General features: G+C 37.4%; 1 protein-coding gene across 1 annotated transcript in view; it reads left to right on the top strand.

Annotated features, from left to right (window-relative positions):
- JAK2 (Janus kinase 2) overlaps positions 1 to 21,779 on the top strand; it is a 101,659-nt gene that overhangs the window by 27,007 nt on the left and 52,873 nt on the right. Inside the window, exons 3-6 of the mRNA XM_081103422.1 lie at positions 6,115 to 6,365; positions 16,247 to 16,370; positions 18,003 to 18,120; positions 20,591 to 20,736. Coding sequence (XP_080959548.1) covers positions 6,140 to 6,365; positions 16,247 to 16,370; positions 18,003 to 18,120; positions 20,591 to 20,736 — 614 coding nt within the window. The 5' untranslated portion in view covers positions 6,115 to 6,139. The remainder of the gene's footprint in view (positions 1 to 6,114; positions 6,366 to 16,246; positions 16,371 to 18,002; positions 18,121 to 20,590; positions 20,737 to 21,779) is intronic.

The following is a 21,779-nucleotide window of genomic DNA, read 5'->3' as shown; positions in this document are numbered from 1 at the left end:
GCTCAGAGGCTAATTAATGAAGTAATTTTAAAAAATGTATTTTTATTGATTTCAGAGAGGAAAGGAGAGAAAGAGATAGAAAAATCAGTGATGAGAGAGAATCATTGATAGGCTGCCTCCTGCATGCCCCCTACTGAGGATCGAGCCCACAGTCTGGACATGTGCCCTGATTGGGAGTTGAACCGTAACCTCCTGGTTCATAGTTCGGAACTCAACCATCTGAGCCACACCAGATGGGCAATGGGATATATTTTTGTAAAATTTTTATTTCAGTTAAAATAATTTTTTTAATCCATACCCAAGGATATGCTATTGATTTCAGAGAGAGAAAAAGAGGGAGAGAGAGAGAAAGGAGAAACATTGGTTGGCTCCCTCCTTTACCAGGGATTGAACCTACAACATGCCCTTGCTGGGATTGAACCCTTAAGCAACCTTTTTGGTGTACGGGATGCCGCTCTAATCAACTGAGCCATCCTGCTGGGCTGAAGTAATTTTTAATAGTATATAATAAAAAAATTCGACTTAATCAAATGAATAATATAGATAAAAATTAAAGGAAGTATTGCTGACACCAGAAAATGTGTTTTTAGGTAAGGGTCTTTTATATTTTAGATGAAGTGTATAGTAAATCCAGTTCTTAAACTACCCAATAACTTAAAAGTAGGTGAGGCTAAAAAATAATTGATGCCTTCTGTAGTTTACTTTTTAGTTGTCATCCCTTAAGTGTTAGCTGAGCCTTTGAGGAATGTTAGAGATACAGAGAGCCGGTTACATTAATATAGCACCCCGATACTCTAGTTTTCAGCCAATGTTTGTCATTACCATGGAAAATTATATTTGATTAAGAAAAATCTGAGACCTTTTTTAAAATGAAATCTTTTAAAAGATTTTAAAAAATTGATTAGAGAGAGAGAGAAACATCAATTTGTTGTTCCATTTATTTATACATTCACTGGTTGCTTCTTGTATGTGTCCTGACTGGAGATTGAACCCACAGCCTTGGTGTAGTGGGACAATGTTCTAATCAACTGAGCTACCTGCTGGGCCTGAGGCCTTTTAAAAAACAGTACTTGCTGAAAAGTAGATCCAAGTTCTTATCACTGATGATATTTGTTAGACATGATGTTCCTAATATCATTGACAAGAAGCTTGAATTGGACTCTGCCCTTGTGCAATTCATGTTATGTAACTTTTCTTGGCTGTGCCCTTACTTGGATGTTTGATTATAGTTTGGAGAGGTATTGCATTAGGTATAATTGGCCAAATGTACACTTGAAAATATGTTTCAGTAGCCAAATATCTGGTAGAAACCAACTAACCTAAAGTACACCTGAGGATAGATAAAGACGAGAAAAGTTTGTTCGATATTAACAGGTATCTGGGGGGATATGTTTAACATACATGAAAAAATGCTGAACAAAATACTAGCATATTGAATCTAGTAATATTTAAAAAATAATAAATCTTTTTTAAAATTCTTTATTGTTGAAAGTATTACATATGTCCCCCTTTTACCCCCCATTGACTCCCTTTAACCTACCCTCCTTCCTCCTTCTCTTCCCCAGGCCTTCAGTACCCTATTGTCTGTGTCCATGGGTTATTCAAGGTCTTTGGTTGATTACCTCTCACCCACCCACCCTCCCCTGTCTTCCCTCTGAGATTCCGCACTCTGTTCCATGCTTCCATGTCTCTAGGTTCATTCGGTTCATCAATTTATTTTGGTACTTAGATTCCACATATGAGTGCAATCTATATCTATATAATAAAGAGCCAGGGTCATAATGACTGAAGGCTCAACCAGACCGTAAGTCAGTGCTGGGTTGCCCTGGTGACCCAGTATTGACTGGGGCCGCTGCGGGCGCTCCGACCCAGCACTGACTGCTTAGGGCAGTGGTCGGCAAACTCATTAGTCAACAGAGCCAAATATCAACAGTACAACGATTGAAATTTCTTTTGAGAGCCAAATTTTTTTTTTTTTATTTCTTCTATTCATTCATTTATTTGAAAGCATATTGACTATCTCCTATGTACCAGGTATCCAGGTATAGTTTAAACACTGAAGAGACAATGGTGAACAAGATAGCCTCTACTTTCAAGGAGTTTACATCTAGAAAAAGAAACACAATAAATCAGTTCCTAAATAAGCAAGATAATGATAAATTGTGAAAATGGCCACAAAGAAAGTAAATGGGGTGATGTGAGAGAGGATAAGGTGTGGGGAAAAGTAACTTTAGGTAAGGTGGTTTGGGAAAGACTCTCTGAAGAGGTCACATTCCAACTGAGACTTGAGGATGAGAAGGGACCAGGTATGTGAATACTTGGAACCAGAAAGCCCTTGGCATGTTCATGAATTAAAAGAAGGCCAGAATCTGAGAGCCAAATTTTTAAAACTTAAACTATATAGGTAGGTACATTGTTATTAACTTAATTAGGGTATTCTTAAGCTGGCCTTTGCTAAAAACATCCTCAATCTGATTGAGGTACGTTCACTGAGGTCGACCCCTTCCAACTCTCCCATCCACACTCGTCTTGTATACTTGTTTCGTCTATCTCCTTTCGTTCATCCTCTCTATATGTCCAGACCATCTCAACATAACTAACTACTGCACAATGAGACTGCTGACTGACTGGCTCACTCAACTCGTGCATGAATCGCGCACCCCTCCCCCGCGCTGCATATCCCGCGGCTGTGTCTCCCGTCTCCCGTTGCCCCATCGACTGACACCCCCCCACTTCTTCTAACGCCACTTCTTCAAAATAGACTCGCCCAGGCTGAAAACCGTCTTCTGCGCATAGGCCACGAAGTTTCAATTGCATTGTACGTGCGTGCCTGCACGTGGTATTTTGTGGAAGAGCCACACTCAAGGGGCCAAAGAGCCGCATGTGGCTCGCGAGCCGCGGTTTGCCGACCACTGGCCGAGGGGGCTGTGGATCAGGCCTGGAGAGAGGCCTGCAGAGAGAGAGGCAGGGTCTGATCTGTAGCCTCTGTGACAGCTGTTGATCAGAACTTGCCTCCCCTTCTCTCCCGGCCTGGCCAACAGCCACGCCTTCATTTCTCTCCAGGCCTCCACCAGGGCTGCTGATCAGCCCGGCCTTTCTGATCAGGTCCCGTTGGTAGGCCCAGAGATGCTGACTGGCATAGAAACTGACCAATCAGAACCAAACCTTGGTGAATGTAAGGAGCCAATGGCTGCCTAGGAGGCGGAGCTTTTGATACTGACTGGCATAGAAATTGACCAATCAGAACCAAATTGTCCAGAGGAGGGCAGTTGGGGGCGAGATCAGGCCTGCAGGGGAGGGCAGTTGGGAGCAAGATGAGACTGGCAGGGGAGGGCAGTTAGGGGTGATCAGGCAGGCAGAGGCAGTTGGGGCTTTGATCATGCCGGCAGGGGAGGGCAGTTAGGGGTGATCAGGCAGGCAGGCAGAGGCAGTTAGGGGCAATCAGGCAGGCAGGCAGAGGGGTTAGAGGCAATCAGGCAGGCAGGCGGGTGAGTGGTTAGGAGCCAGCGGTCCCAGATTTTAAGAGGGGTGTCCGACTGCCGGTTTACCTCTGTGGGATCGGGCCTAAACCGGTGGTTGGACATCCCCCGAGGGGTTCCCGATTGGAGTGGGTGCAGGCTGGGAGGAAACAGCCATCAGCCCCTCACCCATCCATCAGCCCCCGTCCCGGTCCGTGCATGAATTTCATGCACCTGGCCTCTAGTGTATGTGTATATATATCTATGTCTAATATATTAAGTGTCTGACCTTTTGACCGTTCGACTGGTAGCTATGATGTGCACTGACCACCAGATTCAGGTAGGAAGAGAGTGAAGGGGAAAAAAACAAAAGGAGTCACCCTCCTTTTAAGGAGTGGTCCTGGAAGTATAATCCAACAACTTTCATTTAATCTTATTTGCTAACTAGAGGCCTGGTGCACAAAAATTTGTGCACTCGGGGGGTCCCTCAGCCTGGCCTATGCCCTCCTGAAGTCTGGGACCTCTTGGAGGATGTCCACCTGCTGGCTTAGGCCTGCTCCCTGGGGGATCAGGCCCAAGCTGGCAGTCAGACATCCCTCTGGCAGCCCAGCAGCCCTCGGGGGATGTCCACTTAACAGCAGGGAGCAGAACTAAGCTGCAGTTGGACATCCTTAGTGCTGCTGAGGAGGCAGGAGAGGCTCCCACCACCACCGCTGTGCTGGCAGCCATCAGCCTGGCTTGTGGCTGAGCAGAGCTCCTCCCATGTGAGAGCACCCTGACCACCAGAGGGCAGCTCCTGCATTGAGTGTCTGCCCCCTGGTGGTCAGTGTGTGTCATAGTGACCAGTCATTCCCAGTCGTTCTGCTGTTAGGGTCAATTTGCATATTACCCTTTTATTATATAGGATAGAGGCCTGGTGCTCAGGTGGGGGCTGGCTGGTTTGCCCTAAAGGGTGTCCCAGATCAGGGTGGGGGTCCCGCTGGGGTGCCTGGCCAGCCTGAGTGAGGGGCTGATGGGAGTTTGCAGGCTGGTCACACCCCCTTCAGGGTGGGGCCCCCACTGGGGTGCCTGGCCAGCCTGGGTGAGGGGCTGATGGCTGTTTGCAGCTGGTCACACCCCCTTCAGGTTGGGGGTCCCCACTGGGGTGCCTGGTCATCCTGGGTGAGGGTCTGATGGCTGTTTGCAGGCTGGTCAAGCCCCCCCACCCCCCAGTGGGGACCCTCATCCCATGGAGGTTTGGCCAGCCTGGGTGAGGGGCTGATGGCTGTTTTCAGGCTGGCCACACCCCCTTTAGGGTGGGGGTCCCCACTGGGGTGCCTAGCCAGTCTGGGTGAGGGGCTGAGAGCCATTTTCAGGCTGGCCAAGCCCCCCCAGTGACGGAAGCTCCCAGCCTCTCCTTTTTTTCTTTTTTTTTTTTTTTTTAATTCTGGGATTTATTTACCTTCTATAATTAAAACTTTGTAGCTTTGAGTGGAGCTCAGAGCTGGCCAGGGCGGGGCGGGAAGCTTGGCTTCCTCCATTGCCAGGGGCAATCCAAGCCTCCTGCTTGCTCCAGCTCCTTGGCCATGGCCAGCTGAAAGCAGGTATCTGGGGTTTATTTATGTTCTATAATCGAAACTTTGTTGCTTTCAGTGGAGCTCAGAGCTGGCCACAGCAGGTGGGAAGCTTGGCTTCCTCCATCACTGGGGCAACCAAGCCTACTGCTCGCTCCAGCTCCATGGCTGCCGGTCACCATCTTGTTTGGGTTAATTTGCATATAGTCGCTCTGATTGGCTGGTGGGCATGGCTTAAGGCATAGCGAAGGTATGGTCAATTTGCATGTTTGTCTTTTATTAGTGTAGATACTGGTTCATGTGGCCATCCACCTGTGGGGAAGTACAGTGTATTGTTTTGTTTTACTCTCCTCAACAAAATTGGGCTTCAGTATCAAGGAAGAAGGAAAAATGCAGATTGGGTATGTATCAATTATCCTAAATGGTATAACTACTCAAATTCTATACTTCTGCCCAATAACTTACTGAACATATTTTGTATTTTTCTACTCTTCAGCAGTTTCATTCTCTTGGAATGTTTTTCCTCTTCCATCCATTTAAATCCAATCCATTGTTCAAGATCAGTTTTAAATATTAACTCCTCTCATAAAAATCATCAATTAATCCTATATTGAAATGTTGTTTTTCTCCTCCAGACATTAATAAACATTTGTCAGAGTAATTCATTTGTTAAGAAATCATGTTGCGCCGAAACCGGTTTGGCTCAGTGGATAGAGCGTTGGCCTGCGGACTCAAAGGTCCCAGGTTCGATTCCGGTCGGGGGCATGTACCTGGGTTGTGGGCACATCCCCAGTAGGAGATGTGCAGGAAGCAGCTGATCGATGTTTCTCTCTCATCGATGTTTCTAACTCTCTATCTCTCTCCGTTCCTCTCTGTAAAAAATCAATAAAAATATATTTTTAAAAAAAGAAAAGAAATCATGTTGCCTCACGGGATCTCTTCTGTGGGCTACAACTGGTTTTCTCTGTTTTGTGTTACGTATTTATATTATGTTTCCTCAGTTAAATTGTAAACTTCACAGTTTTATAGTCCTTGTCTACAGGAAGTTTATAATCTTGATGTTTTTCACAGTCATTGATTAACTGTGTTGTTTTCTCTTACAGGCAAATGTTCTGAAAAAGACTCTGCATGGAAATGGCTTGCCTCACAATGACGGAAATGGAAGGAACATGCACACCTCCTATGCATCAGAATGGAGATATTCCTGGAATTACTGATTCTGTGAAGCAAACAGATCCAGTCCTTCAGGTGTATCTTTATCATTCCCTTGGGAAAACTGAGGGAGATTACCTGAAGTTTTCAACTGGGGAATATGTTGCAGAAGAAATTTGTGTTGCTGCTTCTAAAGCCTGTGGTAACTATTGAAAATATTTTTTCTGTTTATTAATAGATGATTGCTTTAATTATGCTACTCTAATATAACATACACGTAGAACATGCATAAAACATGAGAACATCACTAGAGTAGAATTTAAGGCAAATCTGCCTTGGTCTAGTCCTATAAACTGAATTTTTGTGTTCCCCTTTAAATTTATGTTGAAATCTATTCCCCTAGTGTGGTGATATTTGGAGGTGGGGCCTTTGGGAAGTGATTAGGTCATCACGGGGAGTCCTTCATCAGTGGAATTAGTACCCTTATAAAAAAGACTCCAGAGAGCATCTTTGCCCCTTCAGCCATGTGAGGAATAGTAAGAAGATGAACTAGAAGATGAACCATCTATGAACCAGGAGTGAGTCCTTATTAGAACTTGAATCTGCCAGTGCCTCGATTTTGTACTTTCTAGCCTCTAGAACAGCCATGGGCAAACTATGGCCTGCGGGCCGGATCTGGCCTGTTTGAAATGAATAAAACTAAAAAAAAAAAGACCATACCCTTTTATGTAATGATGTTTACTTTGAATTTATATTAGTTCACACAAACACTCCATCCATGCTTTTGTTCCAGCCCTCCAGTCCAGTTTAAGAACCCATTGTGGCCCTCGAGTCAGAAAGTTTGCCCACCCCTGCTCTAGAATGATGAGAAATGTCTGTTGTTTATAAGCCACCTAGTCGATGGTATTTTAGTTATAGCATTCCAAATGGATTAAGACAAAAATTGGTACTGAAAAGTGGAGGAGGGGGGAAGATGTTGTAACAAATACCTAAAAAAGTGGAAGTGCCTTTGAAATTGCGTAATGGGTAATGGAAGAGTTTTGAGTGCATGCTAGAAAAAGCCTTCATTGTTGTGCAGTCTGGTGAGGACTAAGAAAGAAAAGAAGAGAGCTGTAGAGAAAGCCTCAATCTTCTTAGAGAATACTTAAGTAATCATGAACAGAATGCTGGTAGAAATATGGATGGTAAAGGCCATTCTGATGAGGTCTTAGATGCAGATGAGCAACATGTTATTGGAATCTGGAGGAAAAGTGATCCTTGTTTTAAGGTGCCAAAGAACTTTCCTGAGTTGTGTTTGTATTTTACTGTTTTGTGGAAGATAGAGTTTTGTGAGCAATAAAATTGGATATTTACCTAAGCACACTGTTCAAAGTGTGGTTGACAAATCTTGACTGCTGCTTATGGTAAAATGTTCGAGAAATGACTTAAAGATGGAATTGTTAAACAAAAAGGAAGCAAAACTTGAAGATTTGGAAAATTCTCAATCTGTCTTGTGAAAAATGAGAAAGTGGTGTCTAAAGAAAACACTATTTGATAATTAGTGTGGATCAGCCATAGCAACAGGTGCCAGGAGCTATTTCCTAAGACAATAGAAGGATGACACTAAAAGCAATTTAGAAATCATCTGGGCTGCCCCTTCTTTAGCAAGGGCCTGATGGCAGAACAATTTCAAAGGAGGAGCTGCCAAATCTTAGTGACCTCCTGCATGCTTCCTGGTGCTGCCTCATATTGAGGGTTCCTCTGGTGCTCTGCAGTGCTGAGCTCCCCAGCTGCCCAGGTTTAGCTCTGGTAGTCCTCAGTGCAGCAGCTGCCCCTCTGTAGGTTGCACGCTGCAAACTTTGGTAGAGTAAGCTGTTTCTACCAGCTGAGAATGCACAGGCCCAGGGGCATGGCTGCCTCCACCTAGATTTCAAAGGATGGAGTCACCCAAATCCATGGGGCAGTGCTTCTAGAGCCTTGGGGGCCCAAACTCTGCCAGGCCTAGGAATTACAATTTGTCTCTTAAATTTGTAACAATCTAGTTTGAATTAATACCACCTTAGCTTCAATAGTAGGCAAAACTTTCCTTATATACACCTCTGTATCTTCTCATTTATAATACTGTTTTACTAATTATATCTTTATGCATTGTGTGCCCATTCGTATAGATTTATAATTATTGGTTTATGCATTTGTCTTTTAAATCATCTAGGTAAAAAGAAGAATTATAATAAAAATCTAATAATACTGGCTTGTATATTTACCTATGTAGTTAACTTTAATCAGAGTTATTTTTCATTACTTTGAGTTACTCTCTAATATCTCATCATTTCCACCTAGAGTTATTTCTTATAGGGAATATCTATTAGATGTGAACTCTTTCAGCTTTTGTTTACTGAGAATGTTTTACTTCCTTCTTCATTTTTGAAGGATAATTTTGCAGATACAGAATTCTTGTTTGAGAGTTTTCTCTTTGAATGCTGTAAGTATGTCATTCCATTGCCTTATGACCTGAATGGTTTCTGATGAACAATTGGCTTTGAGTCTTATTGAGGATTCCTAATCAAGAATTTCTTGTATGTAATGAATCACTTCTCTCTTGCCGTTTTCAAGGTTCTCTATTGTTGGCTTTTGACAGTTTGATTTTTAATGTGTTTTGGTGTATATCACTTTGCGTTTGTTTATCTTGGAACTCACTGATCTTCATGGATTTGTGTATCTGTGGGTTTCATCAAATTTGGGGAGGTTTTGCCCTGACTGGTTTGGCTCAGTGGATAGACCACAGGCCCTCAACTGAAGGGTCAAGGGTTTGATTCAGGTTAAGGACATATATTTTGGTTGTGGGTTCTATCCCCAGTAGCAGGTGTGCAGATGGATGCTGATCGATGTTTCTATCTATCCCTCTCCCTTCCTCTAAAAAATCAATAAAAAGTTAAAACAATGGTAGGCTTGGGCCATTGTTTCTCTAAATATTCTTTTGTGTCTTTTTCTATTTTATCTTCCTCTGGGACTCCCATATTATACTCTGTATAATTTCAGTCCTCTGAAATTTTTGACTGTCTTGTGATTCAGATTATCAGGCAAGTTTTAAAAAATGTGTTACATACATTTGAAACATGTGGGTATAGTGTTCTCTAAATTTAAACTAAGTTTAAGGTGGTTAATAATTTAAAATGTTTGCGTCCTTTTATTTTTTGCCTTCTCCCATGTTTATAGATTTTGCATTTGTCTGTTTCTATTCTGGTTCCATTTGCTTTTGCTTCATATATTTTGAAGCCTTGCTATTAGTTGAACACAAATTTAATATTTTTTGTCTTTCTGTTGAATTGACCCTCTTATCACCATAAAGTGTTCCTTTTTACTTTAACTAATACTTCTTTCTTAAAGTTTAGTGTTCTTACCAGCTTTCTTTTACTTTGTGTTTGTATGATATATCATTTTCCTTCTTTTTAGCTTCAACTTATATATATCCTTGTAATTAAAGTATATCTTTTAAATAGCACAAAATCTTTTTTATAATCCAGAATCATAGGCTGTGTGTTTTAATTGGCTTGTTTACGTTTATATATAATGTAATGTAATTACCAATATAATTGTGTTTAAATCTATTATCTTGCTATTTGCGTTGTTTCATTTGTTTTTTATTTTCCTTCTTTATAAAAAATGTATTTTTTATTGTTGATATTATTACAGATATCTTTCTATTTTACTTCTTTCCTAATATTTTTAAAGGTCAATCAAGTATTTTTTAAAAAAATTTATAGTTTCCATTAGATTTTTTGTTAGTTTTTATATTATTCTATTAGTGGTTACACACTAATAGGATTTTGCTCAAGGCAGGCTAGAATGATTAAGTATCACCTGGTGGCAAGTAGAGAAAAGGAGTTTGATGATATATCAAAGATGGGGAATTCTTGCTAAAGGGACTTACCAGGATTCTTGCTAAAATTGGAGTCTGTGAAGAAGTACATGTGGTCCTTGTTGGGCAGTGGTTTCAAAGGAGCCTGACTAAAATTTGATCCAGACAAGAAAGAAACCATCAACAAAACAACAAGAAAGCCCACTGCATGGGAGAACTTATTTGCCAATGTTACATCTGATAAGGGTTTAATCTCCAAAATTTATACAACTCATACAACTTAACAAAAGGAAGATAAACAGTTCAATAAAAAATATGGGCAAAGGATCTAAATAGACACTTTTTGAAAGTGGACATACAGAAAGCCAAGAGACATATGAAAACATGCTCAAAGCCACTAATCATCTGAGAGATGCAAATCAAAACGACAGTGAGGTGCCACCTCACACCTGTCAGAATGGCTATCATCAACAAATCAACAAATGACAAATGCTGGAGAGGATGTGGAGAAAAAGGAACACTCGTGCACTGCTGGTGGGAATGCAGACTGGTGCAGCCACAGTGGAAAACAGTATTGCTTTTCCTCAAAAAATTAAAAATGGAACTCCCATTTGACCCAGTAATCCCACTTCTAGGAATATATCCCAGGCAATCAGAAACACCAATCAGAAAGGATATATGCACCCCTATGTTCATAGCAGCACAATTTATAATAGCTAAGATTTGGAAACAGGCTTAGTGCCCATCAGCAGATGAGTGGATTAGAAAACTGTGGTACATCTACACAATGGAATACTATGCTGCTGTAAAAAAGAAGGAACTCTTACCATTTGCAAGAGCATGAATGGACTTGAAGAGATTTAATGCTAAGTGAAATAAGCCAGTTGGAGAAAGGTAAGTATCACATGATCTCACTCATTTGTGGAATATAATGAACAACATAAACTTATGGACAAAAATAGATCCAGAGACATAGCAGCATCGAACTCAGCATCAAATCTCAGAGGGAAGGTAGGGAAGGGTGGGAGGGAGGGGGTAAGAGATCAACCAAAGAACATGTATGTATGCGTATAAGCATAATCAATGGGTACAGACAATAGGGGGGTGAAGGCCTATGTTGGGGGTTGGTTTGGGAGAGGTCAATGGGGGAAAAAGGAGACATATGTTATACTTTCAACAATAAAGAATTAAAAGAATATCACCTCTCCCCTTTACTTCTATGTTTTCTTGGGTCTTCACCATCATACTTATTCTCTTGAATTATAATTTTCCAAAGGTTTCTCTGTACCATATACTACACTGTGAGATCCTTCAAGCTAGGCACTATTTTTCATTTTTGTATTTCCCACACCCATCTTGTGCTTATTATAGAATAGGAACTCCGTTAATATTAGTGGAATGATGACTGTTCTTACTCTAGAACAGCGGTTCTCAACCTGTGGGTCGCGACCCCTTTCGGGGGTTGAACGACCCTTTCACAGGGGTCACCTAAGACCATCGGAAAACACATATGTAATTACGTATTGTTTTTGTGATTAATCACTATGCTTTAATTATGTTCAATTTGTAACAATGAAAATACATCCTGCATATCAGATATTTACATGATGATTCATAACAGTAGCAAAATTACAGTTATGAAGTAGCAACGAAAATAATTTTATGGTTGGGGGTCACCACAATATGAGGAACTGTATTAAAGGGTCGCGGCATTAGGAAGGTTGAGAACCACTGCTCTAGAATGATAGGAAACTACACCACAAATCTGGTAATGACTTGGAAAAGAAGAAACACATCAAAGTGATTTTAATAAATAAAAATAAAAAGAATTTGGACTTGGTATATAGGGAAAGAAAAGGGACTTAAGAATGACAGAGAAATTTCTTTGAGGTCCTATTATTTCAATACAATGTATATCTCAAATACAGTGTCACTGCCTTTTTTCCTTTCTAGAACAACCCAATCAAAATGAAATAAGTATTAATATATAATTGCCATTTTGAAATAAGTATCATTGTGACTAAACATGACTATAAGCATTGTCTTTTGTTATTGCAGGGCTGATCTAACCATTTTCTTTTGGTATATACTCCCTTTTTTCTGACCCCTTTGTACCAATTTATATGGATGCATTCATTTTCCTATTTTGATACTTATAATTAATTAAAGGAGTCTTTCTTATGTTAAGAAATCATTATTAATCATTTAAAAAAATCCTGATGACTCATAGTGTGAATTCACTTTTCCTTCTTTGTGTAGTTCATCTATTGTTTGAAAATCATTACATTTTGTTCTGAAAAATACCTTTATCAACACATGCTAAGAATAATAGTTCTATATATAATTTTGTTTATCCTATGTAATAAAAGGCTAATATGCAAATCAACTGAACAGTGGAACAACCGGTCGCTATGATGCACACTGACCACCAGGGGGCAGATGCTCAGTGCAGGAGTTGCCCCCTGGTTGTCAGTGCACTCCCACAGGGGGAGTGCTGCTCAGCCAGAAGCCAGGCTCACAGCTGGCAAGTGCAGTGGCAGTGGTGGGAGCCTCTCCTGCCTCCGCAGCAGTGCTAAGGATGTTTGACTGCTGGCTTAGCTGTCAGTCGGACATCCCATGAGGGCTCCTGGACTGCAAGAGGGCTAAGGCTGGGCTGAGGGTACCCTCCCCCCCCCCCCGAAATGCATGAATTTCATGCACCAGGCCTCTAGTATGGTTATATTTAAACTAAATGCTAGCTCTTTGTTAAGGTTCTTTTCCCAGTATTTTCTCTTTCCAAGATAATCTCATATCAGGTTTTTTATGGCCCCTTCATGGTCAATGTCCTCTCCCACTGTGTCTTTTATGTACTTAGAACACTGATTTATGTGAAATATTTTGCAGATAGAGGAGAGCGTAGTACTTTTAGATAAAAGAAGTAGTATGTGCAATGTACAGAGACATAGGATTATGATGCTAACTACTTGATTATATGTTATTTGAAAGTTCAAGTTTAAAATATTTTTTCAATTCAGAATTTGTGTGGATCAAAGTAATAGTCAGATAAAATAACTATTTGCTATCTACTTATTGTTATTTTTAAATTTAGAAATTACAAGTCATTATTCTCTCGTTTCAAGATGACTTACATGGTGAACCCTTATTTTGGTATGGATAAGTCTCTTTTTACTCCCTTTTCACCTTTCTTTTTCTTTTTGACATGAGGGCTTACTGTTTTTATTTAATAAATTCTTTGAAAAAGTTTTTTGTTCACTGTACTCTTACCTTTTTTCTTAGTTCCATCCTGTTACATTCCATTCATAATCTCTTATGATCCTTTTATACTTTTTTCCATGATCATATAATCACATAATGGACACACTATGTCACTTTCTCCCATAAACAGTCATTAGGATTTTGAAGCTATTGTTTTATAAAATGGAATCATATATTTTTGTGTGTTTTTTGCTTTTTTTATGAATATATACATTGTGAAAAATCTATTTAAGCCAACTGCTTTTGAACTAGCTCATTCTTTTATTTAATTTCATAACAGTCCATGGCATGGAATTTACCACCCTAATTTTTTTCTTCTGCTCTTGAATTTACATTTTCTTATTAATCTACTGCACTTTTAGGAATACATAGAAAAGATTGCTGGATTTAAAGGTTTTAACCATTTTTTACTGATACTAATTTCTCAAATTTATATCAATATTGCTTTCTCAGAAACTCTACCAGTTTACATTTCTAGCAGTTACATAACAGTACCCTTTTTCACCATTAATCAGCAATAGATATTATTTCTCTTACTATTTTTGCTAGTTGAGTGGGTATAAAGTGATGTCACATAATTTTAATTTGCATTTTCTTCAATACTAGGTATTAGGTATTACCATCCCTTCACATTTTATTAGTCTTATAAACTTGCTCTACTGTGAATAACTTATTTCCATTTATCACTTTAATTTTTTATTTTGCCTTTTTAATTTTGATTTCAGTATTATAAAATATTTTAAGTAACCCTTTGTATAAAAGTATAATACATACCAGTGTACTCACTACCCAACTTTTCAAATCTATGATTTTGCCATTTTACTGCAGAGTTTTCTCCAGTACATTATTGTGATAAATTATATTAATGGAGTTTTCTAATTTAGTCATTTTTTGCAATCTTAGGGTGAATAAACTTCGTTAATAAAATAAAACCACATTGTTGGCTTTGGTTTGCTAATATTTAGTTTAGGATTGTTAGTAACTATTTTGGTAAGCAAGATTATCCTTTTATGATGTCTTTGCCTGGTTTTGGTATCATGGTCAAACTAAATCCACAATATGTGCCATTTTTTCTGTTCTCTTTTTTAATTCTCTGTAATTAAGATTTGAATTGTCTTTCATGTTTGGTTGAACTCATATAAATTTCCTCTGGGCCTTATGGAGGTTTTCTTTTCTTCTTTCTGATTCTTCCTTATTTCTCTTTCCTTCTTCCTCCTCCTTTCTTCTCTCTCTTTTTTTTTTTTTTTAAGTGGGAGATTTTTTTTAATGATTATAGTTCTTTTGAAGTTTAAATCCATTTTTAAAGTTATATATTTTTAAACTGTTAATTTGTCTACATTTTCAAATTTATTGGCATTTATTTTAGCACTCCCTTTTTGCCTTCAGAACTTATATTTAAAAAAATTCTTAGTGTTTGTGTCTTCTTTCTTTTTTGATCAGAGTTGACAAAGGTTTGTTTATTTAGTCATTGCAAATAATCAGCTTTTATCTTGTTTATTCTCTTTATTAAATTTTTATCCCTATTAACTCCTGTTGTGTCATGTCCTTCTTTCAGCTGTCTTTGGGTTATTCTGTTGTTTGCTGACTTGACTTAGATAATTTAGATTAGTCTGTTATTTTTTAATGTAATCAGGTTAGAGCTCTAATTTTCCCTCTTGAGTATCACAGTTATATTTTATAATTTTTAACACATGGTATTAGTGATCATTTATTATAAATGTTCTTTAATTTCAGTGACCTGTGAGATATTTAGAAGTATTTGTAGCCTCTATTAGTGGGTAGAGTGTTAGCCTGTGGACTGATGGGTCCTGGGTTTGATTCTGATCAAGGGCACGTACCTTGGTTGCTGGCTCCTTCCCGGCCTGGGCCCTAATCTGGGCATGTGCAGGAGACAACCAGTTGATGTGTTTCTCTCACATTGATATTTTTCTCCATCTTTCCCTTTCTCTTCCACTCTCTCTAAAAATCAATGGAAAAATATCCTCAGGTGAGGATTAAAAAAAAGTATTTGTAAATACAAGGATGAATGCAAAGATGCAGTTTCAGAGTTTTTACTGAATAAGCTTTTTATATGTAACCTACTGAAATTATTACATATCTATGAGTAGACAGTTGTTTTAATAATTTAACTATAAATTTAAAAATTTTGTTGTCAGTGTGTCAAGTTGGTGTCATTTTTGCCTACAGTGGAAAAGAATGAAAATGTCACTAAAATAAAAATTCTCTTGTTTTTTGAGGCTTATGTTTAAAATAATTTTTAAGTATTTATTTCTGAATTAAGTCAAGCATGATTAGAGAACATGCTATGTATGATTATTCTCTGGCATTTTGGGAGACTTATTTTTAGTCTCCATATGATTGGTGTGTCTATATGGGTGTGTATGTGTGAATGTTCTATATGCGCTGGGAAATAAAAAGCATTATTGTGTGCCTTAGATATTTTATATGCTTTTATAAAATTCAGTGGCCTTCAACTTTTTGTCCATGCACTAGTACATCCTAAAATATCTTTGAAAAAAAATCACATACTCCTGCATTTTAAGTTGACAATTAAAAATTTTTCTAAATTTAAATAGGGCAGAGAACTTAATTACTAGTGTATTGTGTAAAATTTGATATATAAAAATAAGGCTATTTCACTGTTCTCTTAAAAGTATCCAGTGAGTTCTAAATATTAATTACTTGATGTGATGTCCTTATTATCAATTTAAATACACTGATTTAAATCAGTTTATCTGTAGAGACATCAAAAAATTGAATAATTAAAAAAATTTGTTTGGAAAAGTCCCAGCAGTCATGTTTTAAAATATAGGGCAAATTGATATTTAATTAAAAATTCAGTTATAGTTCGTGTTGAACCAAAAATTTCAACTGCTACTGCATTTTGTGCTGATTTTGAATTGTTACTTTAGACCCACTATAAATTATAGATGTTATATAAATGTACTTTTAACTATCTGTACTCATTTCTTTTTCTGCTTCTTTCTTAGGAATCACACCTGTGTATCATAGTATGTTTGCTTTAATGAGTGAAACAGAAAGGATCTGGTATCCGCCCAACTATGTCTTCCATATAGATGAGTCAACCAGGCACAATGTACTCTACAGAATAAGGTACTTTCTTCAGTAAAGTGATTCACCTTAATGGCAAAAGAACAAAGTGGGAGAAATTATAGAACATTTTTAAAATTGTAAGGTATCTAATATCAGAGACTACAGCTAATGAGCATTTAATTTTTTCCTTCTATGACTGTTTATTAGAGGAATAGTCCAGACATGTTTTTTAACTAGAATGCTCTGAAAATAAAGCTGTTCTGGTGAAATACTACTTTACCACTTATAATTACATTTTTAAAAGGTGATCATGACTTTACTAGCAAAATCCTAAATGTCTGGAATATTTCTAGTTTCCTAGGAAATTAGATGTTTTGTGCAATACAATGTTATCTCACATATCTTCTTTTTAATAACTTTTTTAAAGTGAAAAGGAGGTTTTGCCAGTATTTATTACAGTCACAAATAATAAAGTTAATCCTATATAATAAAAGGCTAATATGCAAATTGACCGAACAGCAGAATGACCAGTCGCTGTGACGCACACTGACCACCAGGGGGCAGACACTCAGTGCAGGAGCTGCCCCCTGGTGGTCAGTGCACTCCCACAGGGGGGGCGCCACTTAGCCAGAGCCAGGCTCACAGCTGCCTAGTGCAGCAGCGGTGGCAGGAGCCTTTCCCACCTCCGCGGCAGAGCTAAGGATATCCAACTGCTGACAGCGCAGGGAGTGGGCCTAAGCAGTCTAGTTTATTTAATAATTTATGGTAAAATTAGTGAAATCCAGAGATACTTTTCTACTCAAAAGGATGAAACAAAGAAGTTTGACCCTGGCAGGTGTGGCTCAGTTGGTTGGGCCTTGTCCCATGCACAGAAAGGTTGCTGGTTAGATTCCCCAGTCAGAGCACATGCCTATGTTGCAGGTTTGATCCCTGGTAAGTGGCATGCAAGGAGGTAGCCCATTGATGTTTTGCTCTCACATTGATGTTTTTCTCCCTCTTCATCCTCTCTCTCTCTGAAAATTAATAGAAAATCTTAAAAAGTTAAGTTTGATCTGTGGCTCGTACTTATGAAATAGATCCATTCAATGCATAGAGTCAATGTTGCAGTAAAAAAGAGCATGGACTTTTTCATAACTTTAAAAAAAAAGGTGAAGGAATCCTTAATTAACTAAGACTCAAGAGAGACGTCCTTACCATGATAAAGGGTATCTATAAAAAACATGTATCAAATAATATTCTTAAATGATAAAATGTTTGTTAGAAGCAGTCTCTTTAAAATTAGGTAAAAGATAACCTTAGTTACTGCTTTTGTTTAGGATTTTAATGGAGTTCCTAACCAATAAGACAGGAAAAAAAGTTTAATAATTTAGAACAAAGAAGCAAAAGGTTATTATTTGGATGTGATATTATAAGCATATTTCTACATTTCTCTGCTTCCTATTATTCTACAGTCTATGCATGGAAGAAGGCAGCATATTGATTTTACACTTAGATTTCTTGTATTTTCTACCTATATTTTAATTATGGTTTTATCCAGATTTCCTTTTGCTGTCAACTTGTATTTAACACTATTAACTGTGTTTTCTGATTATGGGATAATACCTTTCGTTATGCTGGAAGTGGTTATATGTACACAGTATGTTTATATTTGATTTATTTGGAGGCTGACAGATTGTTTTAACTGTCTTGTAGATTTTACTTTCCTTACTGGTATTGTAGCGGCAGCAACAGAACTTATCGGCATGGAATATCTCGAGGTGCTGAAGCTCCTCTTCTTGATGACTTTGTTATGTCTTACCTTTTTGCTCAGGTATGATATATTATCTACTTTTCATGTGTTAAATGACAAATACCTCTTAGTCAGAAAAATCTTCATATATGAGAAAATTGTTCCGTCTTGCATAGCAGGTATAGCTAGGTAACAAAATGAAGTCTTTATTACTAATTTTTAATCCTATGGTTTATGGTTTATGGACAATAGAATTTATTTCATAGAGATTCCTTGAATTGACCATTTTGAACATCCTTCTTCTTTTTTTAGTGCTTTAAGTTATTTTAAGGATTTCACAAAGTTTTTGACTGAGTTTTATAACATGATTCATGTAAACATAAGTGGCTGGAACATAGGACAATAAAATATCTTTAGAGAAGTTTGATTTTTAATTCCTGAACAAATTCAGACTTAAATAGTGGGGAGTGAAACGTAAAGAAACTTGGTAACTGCATAAAAAGTTGAGCTATAATAGCTTGTGTAGCTTCTCAGGGGAGGTTGGCTAGCTGATACTGAGTCTGAGAGCTTTGTTCTAGTTATTTGTTTATTAATACTATTATGTTAATTTTTTTGTAGTATATTTGAACAATGCTTTTTTTCTCTATTACCTTGATTTAAACAGTAATTAAAATGTTTTATCATTAAATAACTTTTGTTTTTATGTGCTAGAAGACTGAGTAGAAACTAAAGAAAGAAAATATATTTGTACTTTTGGGTAAAGATATGTTCCTGTTATTCCCCATTAAACAATAAGTTTCCATATCCCTCTCCTCTGGCCCCTGACAGCCACCTGTATACTTTATGTCTCTATGAATTTGCCTATTTGAGGTACCTCATATAATTACAGTTATGTAATATTAGCTCTTTTGTGACTGGCTTATTTCTGTTGTAGCATGTGTCAGAATGTCCTTCCTTTTTAACCAGTTAACTGCCACACGTCCAGAATAGAAAGCATCCCCACATGCCACGATATTTTGAATTTAATTGCATCTATAGATGCTTATGGCGTACACAGGTTAAGGCTGACTATTCCCCTTGTACACAGTATCACGTTTTGTTTATCCATGCATCTGTTGATTTGAGTTGCTTCCACCTTTTGGCTCTTGTGAATAGTGCTGCAGTGAACATGGACATACAAATATCTGAGACCCTGCTCTTAATTTTTTTGAATATACTAGTATATCCAGAAGTGGAATTAATTAAATGAAATGGTAATTGGTTTTTAAAAAAATTTTTTTGAGAAACTGCTATACTGGTTTACATAGCAGCTGCATCATTTTATATTCCTAGTATCAGTGCACAAAGCATTTCAGTTTCTCCACATCCTTGCCAACACTTACCTTCTATTTTTTTAATAATAGTTATTCTGGTAGGTGTGAAGTGGTATCTCATAGTTTTGATTTGCAATTCCCTAATGATTAGTGATGTTCAATGTTTTTTCATAAGCTTGTTGGCCATTTGTATATCTTCTTTGGGGAAACTATTCAAATCCTTTGCCCATTTTAAAACCAGGTGGGTTTTTTGTTGCGTTACAAGTGTTCTTTATACATTCAAGACATTTACCCCTTAATAAATATATGTTGCAGATATTTTCTCTCATTCTATAGGTTTACTTTTCATTCTGTTGATTGTGCCCTGTGGTGTGCAAAAGTTTTTAATTTTTATGTAGTCTAATTTATTTTTTTCTTTGGTTATCTGTGCTTTTGGTGTCATATTTGAGAAGTCATTGCCTGATCCAATATCATGCACTTTTCTTCTACATTTTTTTCTTCCTTTCTTTTCCTTCCTTTCTCTCTCTCTCCCTCTCCCCTTCTCTCTCTCTTTCATTCACATGTTATTGATTTTATTTGGGGTGCTTTCATGTTTCTAAGCTCAATTGGGACAAGTTAGGACCCAAGGAAAACTAGCTGGCTTCCACTTCCTCCAAGGGCACCAATAACTGACCTTGATACTGAAATTTGGCTCAGGAGACTTAGAGGATAGAAATTTCAGGTCATGATGAACGGTAGAGGGATTTTTTCATATAGAAAGAGAGAGAGAGAAACATCAATTTGTTCCACTTATTTATGCATTCATTGGTTGCTTCTTGTATGTGCCCTAACGGGATCAAACCTGAAACGTTGGCTTATTGGGACGGCGCTCTAACCAACTGAGCTATCTGGCCAGGGCCCTTAGTATAATGCTTTGAACATATTTGGGACTCAGTACATATTTAATTAATATGTATTTTAGTTTAGGCAGTTTTGATGTAGAAGATATAATTTAAAGATAAAAGCAATGAAATAGATTGATATATATACTCTCTAGTTGGGAACCAATTTTAATCCATTTCCATTTGCAAAATAACTTATTAAAATTGTATGGAAAAATGGTTGAAAATCAAAAGAGGTTGTATTCTTTTTAAATATATGTGTTCTGGAAATTATATTATCAGTTAAAATATGATAATAGATTAAAATGTAATATTGAAACTTATGAAATATTTCCGTCTAAATATTTTTTCCTTTAGTGGCGGCATGATTTTTTGCATGGATGGATAAAAGTACCTGTGACTCATGAAACACAGGAAGAATGTCTTGGGATGGCAGTGTTAGATATGATGAGAATAGCCAAAGAAAATGATCAAACCCCACTCGACGTCTATAGCTCTATCAGGTAATTTCCTTATGTAAATCCATATACATAAATGGAACTGTTGGACTCTCTATATGATTTATTTGTATTTAGTGAACTTCCCCATACTTTTTTATTTTATGATTAAAAGTTGTATGGGTAAGTTTTCCTTCTGTGCACAACACACACTTTCTTCCAGTTTTATTGAATATTGACATAAACACTGTATAAGTTTAAGGTCAAGGGGGAAAAAAAGGAGACATATGTAGTACTCTTTGTAATATTTTAAGCAATAAAACAAAATTAACTAAAGTTTAAGATATACAGCATAATGACTTGACTTACATATATTGTGAAATGATTACTATGAATTCAGTTATAACATCAATCATTTCATATAGATAGAAAAAAACGAGAAAGAAAAAAATATTTTTTCCCTTGTGATGAGAACTCTTAGGATCTACTGTCTTAACAACATTCATGTATACCATAAAGCAGCATAAACTGTAGTCATCATATTGTACATTGTATCTGAGTAGTACTTATTTATCAAAGAAACTATTAAAAGAGTTGGTATACTATAGAAAATATAGGTGTTCGATACCTATTTATTATTTGATTTATTTATTCTAAAAAGGCTAGGTAAGGTCAGAGGCCTGAAAAGAGCACCTGGAGTCATAATTTCTACCAGCAGATCCTCACATTTTCTGTATAAATAATTCTGAATCAGAATGTCTCTAATAGTGTCCATATTTTACTTGAATTACTATCACCTGAGGTTCCTGCTAAAATGGAAAATTCTTGGGCTCTAACCCAACAATTTGGATTTAGTAAATCTGAGGTGAGGTCTACAAATAGGAATTTTTATAAGTGCTCCAGGAGATTGAAAAAAAATAAGTTTTATTGAAGTATAATTGACATAAAATTATAAGATATAGTTAATGTAAAAACATTCAAACCTGTAAAGAATTTTTTCTAAGTGTATTTGAGCCAAACTGTTGACAACTGCCGGGAAGCAGTATCTCAATGGATTGGGATAATGCTCCAGAGAATGGCGGTTTTTTCCATCTATTTTTATATATGGC

Source organism: Myotis nattereri (assembly GCF_964212035.1).
Source record: "Myotis nattereri genome assembly, chromosome: 12".
In the NCBI taxonomy this organism is placed as follows: domain Eukaryota; kingdom Metazoa; phylum Chordata; class Mammalia; order Chiroptera; family Vespertilionidae; genus Myotis; species Myotis nattereri.
This window is presented reverse-complemented; position numbering and strand designations above follow the sequence as displayed.